We start from the raw sequence: 10,580 nt of genomic DNA, 5'->3' as shown, positions 1-10,580 counted from the left end.
ATATATATATAATTTAATTCCTAAAGATTTCTTGATACAAAATGGTTGGATATAACAGGTCAATAGGAATCAAACATGATATTTTTTGTGCAAACCAATACGGTTAATAAAACAACTTTAATTAATCCGCTTACATATTTCAGTTCACTTTTCAGTCATCCTCAGAGACAATATGATGTAATTACAAAAAATTTTTTTTACAAACTAATTAATTTCAATGAGCCACCTCCATCTATTAACGGAAACTATTGTAAAATATTATAAAAACAAACTCTAACAATCTAAAATGTATTAAAATTATTAAAAGATAAATTTGTTGAGAGAGAGAAAGCAAAAATGATTTATTGTGAAATAATAGAAGATAGTTTACTGAAACAAAAATTCACTATATCGCAAACTTAAATTCTATCGGTTTAGTCAAAAACTAATTTTTGATCATTCAACGAATCAATGTCAATTATGTTGAAATTAATGAATAACTTTTAATATACGTAAAACGTTAATAGCAAAAAAAAAGAAAAAAGAAAGGAAAAAACTCTAATATTAATTATAGTCCAGACATCAAAACCAAAATTGAATCTTAAATAATTTAAATGTAACAAAGAATGTACACATTTTTATAACACAAGTTTAAAGACTGATTGATCAATCAGTTTTTAACTTGTGTTATAAAAAAGTTATGAAAATCGTAATATTCTGAAAGTGACTTATATGCAGGTTATTCCAACCTTAACAAAGATAATTACTATATGGATGTTACATCCACGGCTGCCACATTTTTAGTTTTTAAGATCGACAGTTTTTCTGCGAAAGATTTTACTATCCTGCCAGAATTCGAGAACCAGTTGAAATTGCCAATACTGAAATTCCTGGTAGCATTTTCTAAACAAAAAAAATCATTAAATTTAGCTCTCCTGGCGGAAATATTTCTAAAAACCGGAAGAAAGTTGACACGTTATATAAAAAAGTTATTAAAATTTTGAGCTGTTAGTTGGAGAGTTTCCGTGTGCCGGAGATTTGGTTAAAAAGCCAGAGTTTCCAGTTGAAAGCCGGAGATGTGGTAAGTGTGGTTATAACAGTAATGATTATTTCTAGGTCAGAGTTAAATCCTGTGCTTTGAAGCTAAAGCTGGCAAGATTAACTCCTTTCCATACACATTATAACGCGCGTTAAGCACATATGTTTATAGAAACATATTTGATTAGGATAGTCCATAGACAGACGTGTATTTGACGCGTAGCAAATGCATGCATTTAAATCAAGGATTATTCGTAATTATTCACAATTGTATTCACAATAATATGCATAAAAAAAATCACACACTATAATACACACTTTATTTTATATAAAAATTCTTTGCGAGTTGATAGTACTATAATACTGTTGTTGTTTATTTTATATATCTATTATTGATGTCTTCAATGAAATTGAAGTCTTAGTACTGTGCCGTGCAACTATATTATTCGAAAGGCAGCAATAAATCTTCGGTTAAGGCAACCATGTATGAGAATATTCTAATCAGATGTTATTTATCGTGTAAGAATTACGGTTGTGAGAATCATTTATAGGGGCATCTTAATATTTAATATTAATGTAACGTGAATTCACATTTATTTATACATTTCTTTTTTATAAAGATTGTTGTTGTTGTAACGACCAAAGCCAATATATTCTCTTTATACCAACCTAACCAATGTTTAATCAATGCATTGCCAATGAATTGTATTACTAATGTAAGATAATATCTAATTTGATTAATGTTTCGTGATCTTATTCCTACAATTTCGCCTGCAATATTTCGGCGTTGATGATCGCCTATTCGTCGCTCAATTTTGTCTGTCCTTTCATTGCTTTCCTATCCTTGTAGGCAACGATGTTCCTCAATCATCGCTGATTTCGTGTCGGTAATCGGTGACGTTGGGCGCCCGAAATACAATTCTCTTGTAAACGAGAACAGATATTCAGACTGAATACGAAGACTTGTGGTGTGCATTTTAATGAACTCGCTGTCCAATCTTGTTTTCCAGTGGCGTAAGTTCCTTCGGGAGGACAAAGAGAAAACGAAGGAGCGGAGGAGACAGAGAGGAAGAGAGAGAGGTTACAGACAGCGGCGGTGGAGGCAACGACGGAGGGCACAGGGAGAGACGGCGGGGTGAACCGGAACCGGAAATGGCTGCGAGGTGGCTGCTACTGCTGGCGCTCCTCGCCGCCCACGCTGCGGCTCTTCCTGATTTCATTAGGATAGGTGAGTATCTTTCTCCTGGTGTGAAAGCCACGACCCTTTCGACTGCATTCAATGGCGTCAGTAAAATTATTATCAATGTCTCGATCGATAATATCCACGAGTAAGGCAACGGTAGTATGGATTTGACTTTTCGAGATAATATTCGTAGAAGCTTTACGAATATTATAATCAGAAATCAAAATCTTATTTCTCAGTTAATTTGAAGTGGAATTTAATTGTAGACTTAGCTGTTGAGATAAATAATCGTAGTGATTAAAGCAAGTTTTTTTTTAACGTAAAAGCATTTGAAGTGATTTTTTTCACACAAAATCTTGTTTTATTTATTAAAAAAATTATAATAGTTAAATTAACATTATTATTTTTGTTCCTTTTCATTATATCTCTTTTATATTTCAATTTTTGTAATCATGACTTTTGCTTATATTCTTAATAAAGTATATATTAAAAAACTATTTTTGGATAAATTACATCGCCTTATGTTTTCAATCTTAGTTTATATTCTTAGTTTATATTCATATTGTTACGTATTAGGCAATTGCCAAATATTGTTAAACTATAACGGCTTCGTGAAAATGTTTTGCTGGCCAGATAAATAATTGAAATTAATAGCGGCGATAAAAGGGTGTGCTATTAACGGTGTTCTATTTAATTGGCATTGATGGTAGTGCAAGAGAAACACAGGCAACGTGACGCGGATAACATGCATTTTACCGTGTGCGACGACAATTACCGAAGTTCTGGCTGTTGCGCGTCAGAGAGAAAATCACTCCGATAGCAACCACGCGTGTACTGCTGCGCATGTAGCGGATATATAAACAAGAGGTATTTCACAGTTAAATGTCGCTAACCATCTGCCTGTGGATATATTGAAAGTAGCTGCCTCTGTGAACAGCAGATACTGATATAGCACATTCCGCTTACAAGTCACGAAACTCTACAAAATCTCACTGTTGAAAATAACATATAAAAGAGATACATAATACATTTTTTAAAAGATTTTTCATACGCAACGACTATGAACGATAATTTTACATATTTTGAATCGAAAAAAATATTAAGAATTTTTGTACGTTGTCTCGCAAAAATTTATATTAAAAAATTTTTACAATTTCTATTTATATTTTATAAAAATTTTATCAAAAGAACAAAATTAGTCTTTTATATAAATATTTAAAAAGTTATTATAAATTAATAAGATAATTTTAATGCAATGTAATAAATATAATGTTAAAATAATAATAATTAATATAATAAAGAAATAAGATATAAATTTACAAATATTGATATTACTATGTTGTTTTATGATGCAAAATATTTTTATACATTCTCTTTTTATAGAACCGGTTTTAAAAATATATTTTGTAATTTTGTCGCAAAAATTTTGCTTGTTTTTACTTGAAAACCACAAACATATTTAAATTCGCGTACAGGAAATTATGAGATCGAAAATTTTCATCGATACTTTCTAATAGAAAATAAAATCTCATTTATTTAATGGAAATTCTTTGTTATTGTATCATTATATTGTATCATTATATTGCTATCAATAGCTAGTAAAACAAAAGTTAATAACGTTATTATTATCAGAATTTAATAGTAACACAACGTTATATTGACCACGACGTTTCTATTTCGAAAATAATTGATTTACATATATCCGAAAAATAATTATAATTTATAACAGAAGTACTTTGCTGCATATCAGCTTTTTGCAGTTTTGCAGTTTTATCTCTTAAAAATATGATGAAACAACAACAGCTCGTATATTTTACGCACATGCAAAACTGTCACGTCACTGTTTAATATTACGATTGTCATTTCTCGACGACGCGCGGATATATGCGTGGATGTACGTGATACCGAATGCCCGACTATACTCGGTGAACTTTTATCGAAACGTAAATTCACGATGCACTCAATTTCCGAACGCTTTCTTTTCCAAGGTAGCGAGAGAGAAGCAAAAGCAGATCGATATACACGTCCGAGCTCAGGGAGATACGTGCTGTACTTGCTACGAGTTTTGATGCATTCGTTCGTACTATGTCCGTACGCTTGTTCCGTGTGGCATATCACCAATGCCGTGTATAGCCAATAGCTTTCTGTATCGGAAAACTGAAAAAGGAAAGAAATTTACGAAATAGTATAAAGAGAGACTAAAACAAGAGAGAGAGAAAACTAGAAATTCTTTTAGCTTACATTACACCGATTGAATTTTAAGCGTTTCACATTTCTTATTTTTCTAACTTTTCGCGGTATCTTTTTCGGTGCCAGTTTAATTCGTTCAATTTTCTTCTACTACATTTTTATCTGCTTTTTCCATCGCTATTGTTAGTCGAACAATTACATCATAGTCTTTCTTTTTAAGGATATTATGTTTGAAAATTGAATAGCTGATATGAGGAAAAGTATAAATCTAAAAAGAGTAAAAACCCGTTTTTGTTCTGATAAAAAAATGTAACAGTACGATATACAAATCTTTTTCAATTTTGTTACGGTTTAAACGTACACAAATGCCTATGCATAACAGATTATACATAAAATAGTTATACGAGAAAAATGTAATTAAGTTTGTAATGTATGCGCTCACAAAGCTGTCTTTTGCGCGCATGATATAACCAGGATTACAAACAATCTTTTGTTCTAGAACAGCGGCTCATTATGTGCTTTGAATTCAACGTTATTATAAACGGGAGCTGTCAAATTGACGTGAAAATTAAAAGCGGCGTGCGCCATAGTCATTAATACTTTTCGTGATTTATTTGAGTCAACCGGCCATGGCGATGGGAAGTTCATTTATTCACACGTGTAATTAAATGGCGTGATTTTATATAAAACACTAAGAATGAGTCTTAATATGTATTGTGGGAACAATTTAACATATTTATTGCGTTGTAATGATTGTAACGGAAGCGACAGTTGTTGGCATTCTCAATCACTCTGTGCGAAATAATTTATTAGCGATCAATGAATATTTAAATTCATTTAATTTGATTGGGCAGCTGACCTGAAAAAAGGTAACGTTTAATTTATGTAAACGTTTATTTTCCAACGTTTCCGACGATTTTACGATCGATTGTCACATTTGAAATATTTATCAATATTTGCAACACAAATTCAGTTGATTGCTCAATAAGTCATTAACTACAAAATTATTATTTATCTCTCTCACTCCAGTCTTTCTTGTAACTATTTCGTAAATTGTTTTCTTTTTTCAATTTTCCGATATAGAAAGTTATTGGCCATACATGGCATTGGTGAAATGGAATAAGAATACGAACGAATGCATTAAAACTCGTAGCAAGTGTAGCGTTATTGCCCATTTTTAATCACATTTGCTAGTTTCCGTTTTCTCTCCTTGACGAAAGTGTTACAGATGTATTAATTCAAAATTTTTATATATCTGATAAAGAAATTGCAATGGATTTATACTTCCACTGCGAGAATGTGTGTTCATCTTTCTTCATTTTGCGTTAAATTTTCAAACTATATTCATTCTCATTTGCATTATTAGGTTTATTATTGTCACAATGAGCGTAGCGAGTCGAGCAACGTACCTTACGAGGTATGCCAAAGAGAATCGATAGCAGGTCGCTAACGAGAGACGTAAATCTATTCCGCAAATTCTATAAATCGCAGAGTCAAGCCGGTGCAGCTGCTCGTACAGTTACTTTATGACATACACGAGATTAAAATCAATTTATGGCGCCAATTTCTCCTAACCGAATGAATTAGAAGGCGCAGAATATCAGCGGATCATACGAAGAAACTGTCGCGAGTACTTATGTGACACGAAATGATGGAAATGGTAACGAATAGAACGTGTACTCGCATATCTCTTTTCTCGATCGAAAAAAAAGATAAAAAAAATAAATCTGTGTTTACATATGGAAATTTTCGATTGGGATACCATCATTTTAAATTTAAATACAAAGATATTTTACGAACTTTAATCCAATTTTGTTTCATAGCAGTCAAATTATGATTTAGCACTATTATTTCTTTTCTGATATTTTACTTTTTAAAGTAAATCTTTTATTTTACGATTTATTTATAGGACATTAAATAAAATTTGCCGATACTAGATAAAATTTTTCAAGATTTTTTTTTATAAAATCAATAAATTATATAATAATATATTTTTAAAATTTGTTGGAACTTATCAATAAAAAGTATTTTTGTACTTAATGTATCTTTTTCAGAATATTAATATGGTTTTTTAAGATGTATTTATTAAATACATATATTCAAACTTATACCAAAATATTCTTGCCAAAGATATTAAAATTATTTCAAAGACACTGAACATATAAAATGTAACATGTAAACACATGCGCATAAAATACATTGTACAGAAGTTACACGGAACACGGTTCTAGTCGGGATCATCTCACGTAGGTGTAAGTAGACCATAAATCTTTATCCTACTCTAGTGAACAGAAAACCGAGTAAATAGACGGTTTGATAAAGATATTCTGTAATGGTGCTTGTAGACGGAAAATAAGTAGTACACGCGTGGATCTCAAAGTAGCACCTTTTAATATGGATGCGTGATTTCCCAGGCGGGCTGTTTCATCCGTCGGACGACAAGCAGGAAGTGGCCTTTCGCTACGCCGCGGAGAAGATCAACGCCAACCGGGACATCCTGCCCAAGTCTCGCCTCAGCGCTCAGGTCGAGGTGATACAGCCGCAAGATAGTTTCCACGCCTCGAAACGAGGTGAGTTTCATAATTGAATCGGAAATACTTGTCGGATTATATCAGATTCTGCCACGCTTTGGGTGTTTCAAAAATTTTCTCGTAAAAATCAACTATTTTCATCGTCGCTCAGTGTCAATCAGTGTGATACATTTTTTACCTCTATTTTGTTTAACGTGGAAAATTGAAATTTACGTTGCCAGTTAGTATCTACCTTTAATTTTTTATTTCTTTATTGTACCGCGCACCTAAGTAAAATATTTTTTTAAATATATTTTAAATAAAAAAAAAAGATATTTACATAATGCACAGACGTTTAGATTAGAAAATATGAATCTTATGACATACTTTTTAGCTTTTTAAAATTTTGATTTAAATATTGTGTTATTAAAAAATCTAAAAAAGATTCTATCAACAAAATTTTCTCTCACTTTAATTAAAAAAACGAGAAAAATTGCATTAAAAAATTCTTCTTTTATTAATAATGTATAGTTTAAAACTAAAAAAGTTATCAAAAAAATTCTGGATAGAATTAGTTAACGATATCGATAAATTAATCGATATTGACGAGTTAAGAACAACTTATACTGTGCGAGCAAAGGACTATTATTTTGTCAAGAAACTTCGTGTTAATGTATAGGTGTGGTATATCGAATCGCACAAACTGCCTCGAGAGTTTGTGTGACTTGCTTGATGCGCGAAATAAATTCTATTTACACGATTAAGGATTCGAGAGATTGTCGCATAAAGCTTCACTCTCGCCAATACTAGAACAGAGCTCTACCATCTGATTCTTGGTGTGACGATCCCATTCTCCAATACTAGCACAGCTTCCTAACATCCTTATCTCAGGCGAAGCGAAGCCTCTCTAACGCTAAATCTTGTTACTTGCAGTTTCGGCATGTCTAGTGCACCGCGTTCGTGAATCGAAGTTAGTTTTAACGTGTTAAAAATTTTACTTCACTCGAATATGTAACGTAATAGCTCGTGCAAATCAACTACTTTTTAAATATTACATTTAAAAGTGGTATTTTTTCTTTATAAACTTTTTACTTGAATTTTTACATAGTTATGTGAATTAATGTTTAAGTCGATAATGTTGTATAACAATTAAAAAGAATTACTTTTTTATTCATAAAACCAATATTAAATTTCTTTTTATAATACAATATTAAAGATGTGTATAGTTATATACATAAAATGGTTCTATATACTGTACCGTTGTAATAATAAAATATAACATAAGTAATATGATTTGCAAATATTTTGTATTTTATACATGTGTTGAGATATTTCTTCCAAAATGACAAAATATTAAGATATAAGCAGTAATGATAAATTAAAGAAAATCTAAGTACATCTAAATATTTGAATTTTTTCTTAAATATTATATGATTAATTTTTTTATTACTATTTTATATCATGTTTTTTCACATAACTGTTTGTCTCTCATATATTATTTGAAAGGCGGCATGGTGATATACGTACGTATATGAAGAATTGTCTCTTGATTCAGAAAATAGGTCACGAATTTCATTTCTGTGTTGGGAAAGTCATGGGGGAAAGTTCAATATGAAAATAATTCTACATGATATGTACATATAATACAAGCTTGCGGTTAGTCGCTTAACTATACATATATGCAGCAGAAAATTAATAACGTCCAGCACAAAATAATAACTCGGCGGATATTTGCGCATGGAATTAACCAGGGCCAACGTAATTACCATGTCGAGTTACTAAATGATTAAAGCGAACGGTGCATTCTAAATATGCACACTAGAGTCGCATGCATGCGCATCGGTCAAGCCGCGAATGTGTGCGAGCGTGTGAACCGCCGCAAAGCGCGCGCATAGGAGCCAGATAGCCGAATTTGGCTACGTTCCAGCACGGTATTACACCGTGAAAGCAATTTTATTGATAAACTTCTGTTTGCCAGAAGTTAACAAATCTCCTTGGGACACGTCGATCGCTACGGCTGAGCTGGCCGAGCACAATCGCGTCGTGCATTCGGCGACGTTCGAATTCGCTGTCGTGGGTGATTCAAAAAATTTATCTCTCTCTGTAAATCAGCGGTGAAACGGCACAGTGCGGAGTAACGAGCATTCTGTCGGACATGTAACTCAAACTTCGTTAACAATAGAGTATACTACTACGTTATAATAGCGAACATGAGATTCCAGCTTTGTTAACAATGGCGTATAATGGGAATATAATGCGATTTATGCAAGATTTAAGCTTTATGGATAATAATGTACAGTAGGATTAGGAATATGACCTCGAATTCCAGATATTAATGTTTTATCTAGATATTAATGTAATAGATGTTATATATCGCAAGTCGAATAAGAAATTTGATATTTTTAATAATTTAAGATGTAAATAAAACAGGACAATCAATTTACATATAATTAGACTATTTTGTTTAGAATATTAAATACGAAATAAAAAATACGAATAAAATCTTGCCATTTTTGCTTCAAATAAATAAAATTTGCATTATATTTGATTGTTTTAAATTAAAAATCTTGGCCAATTTTATTAAAATATATGAGTAGGAGAGACCGGAATCAGTTGACTATAAGGGTAAATAGAATAATCGAGGCTACATTAAAAAAAAATTACGCGAGACACGCGTAAACGTGTCTGAGCATGCAGACTGCCGTTAAGTCTGCCGTAACATCTTGTTGTGAACACATGATAGAAGTTATGCCACAATTTTTAAAAATCATACACTTAAGTAAATATTTTTATTCTTAAAATTTTTGTTTTACAATCGTATATGGTTGTCTGAGTTATTTGATTTCTACTTAGATAGTGAGTGTTTTTACTTAATAAAGTCCAGCAGATTTTGTTTGTTTATATATCTTTGTTGTTATTGTATATTGTTAATGTTTTTACAAAATGAACGGATGGGGGATAAGAGACTAACCATAGCATGGAACTGTATGACTCATTTAGTGACGACTCTTATAGTACTTATTCAAAATTTTATTCCTTTAAAGAGATTTTCCTCAGTGGTTAAATATTGTAAGTTTAGTTCTCTTATGTGCAATCTCGAAAATTAGGTTCGATGTGTTTTTTGTACGAAATGAATAAATTTTACAAAAAGAAGTATTGTTTTGCGTAGCGAAATGAATGTTTATGTTTAAAAAAGTTTATATTTTTATAAAAGTTTTATTAATATATATCCAAAAATGTAACTTAAAATACATTAATCTTTATTTTAATAATCTTAATCGAATTATCTCAGTCCCGGGGCTAGTTGAATCAGATGCATGCATTAGAGAGAATGCATTAGAAAAATGCATTTTTTTCATATTAATTCATATTAGTTTTATCAGTTTCCCTTATTATTAAAATATTATTAGGTAGTTAAATATATGTAGTAACTGGTGTAGAATTCATCTTTTCGATAAGTCTCTTAATTTCATCTGTAAAAATTCGAAACTGAAAAATGAGTCTATTAATCCCGGTCTCCCTTATTTAAAAAGGAATTACACATTTATCAATGAGAAGATAGATGATATGAAGATATAAATAAAACTATAAATAAGATAAAACTGTAAATAAGATAAAAAATAGCTTTATGTCGTTTTTGAACAAAATACAAAAAATATGGAGATATTCAAAATTAAATC

The 10,580-nt window shown here is 31.2% G+C and overlaps 1 protein-coding gene across 1 annotated transcript in view; it reads left to right on the top strand.

Annotated features, from left to right (window-relative positions):
- Positions 1–2,169: 2,169 nt before the first annotated feature.
- Positions 2,170–10,580, top strand: part of LOC108688158 (glutamate receptor ionotropic, kainate 1-like) — a gene marked incomplete at its 3' end in the record, with an annotated part of 131,291 nt that continues 122,880 nt past the window's right edge. Inside the window, exons 1-2 of the mRNA XM_018194302.1 lie at positions 2,170–2,245; positions 6,805–6,960. Of these exons, the coding sequence (XP_018049791.1) occupies positions 2,170–2,245; positions 6,805–6,960 (232 nt within the window). The remainder of the gene's footprint in view (positions 2,246–6,804; positions 6,961–10,580) is intronic.

The sequence above is a fragment of the Atta colombica genome, unplaced genomic scaffold (genome assembly GCF_001594045.1).
Source record: "Atta colombica isolate Treedump-2 unplaced genomic scaffold, Acol1.0 scaffold226, whole genome shotgun sequence".
NCBI lineage: Eukaryota > Metazoa > Arthropoda > Insecta > Hymenoptera > Formicidae > Atta > Atta colombica.
The sequence above is the reverse complement of the archived record's forward strand: the minus strand, read 5'-3'. Positions and strand labels throughout refer to the sequence as shown.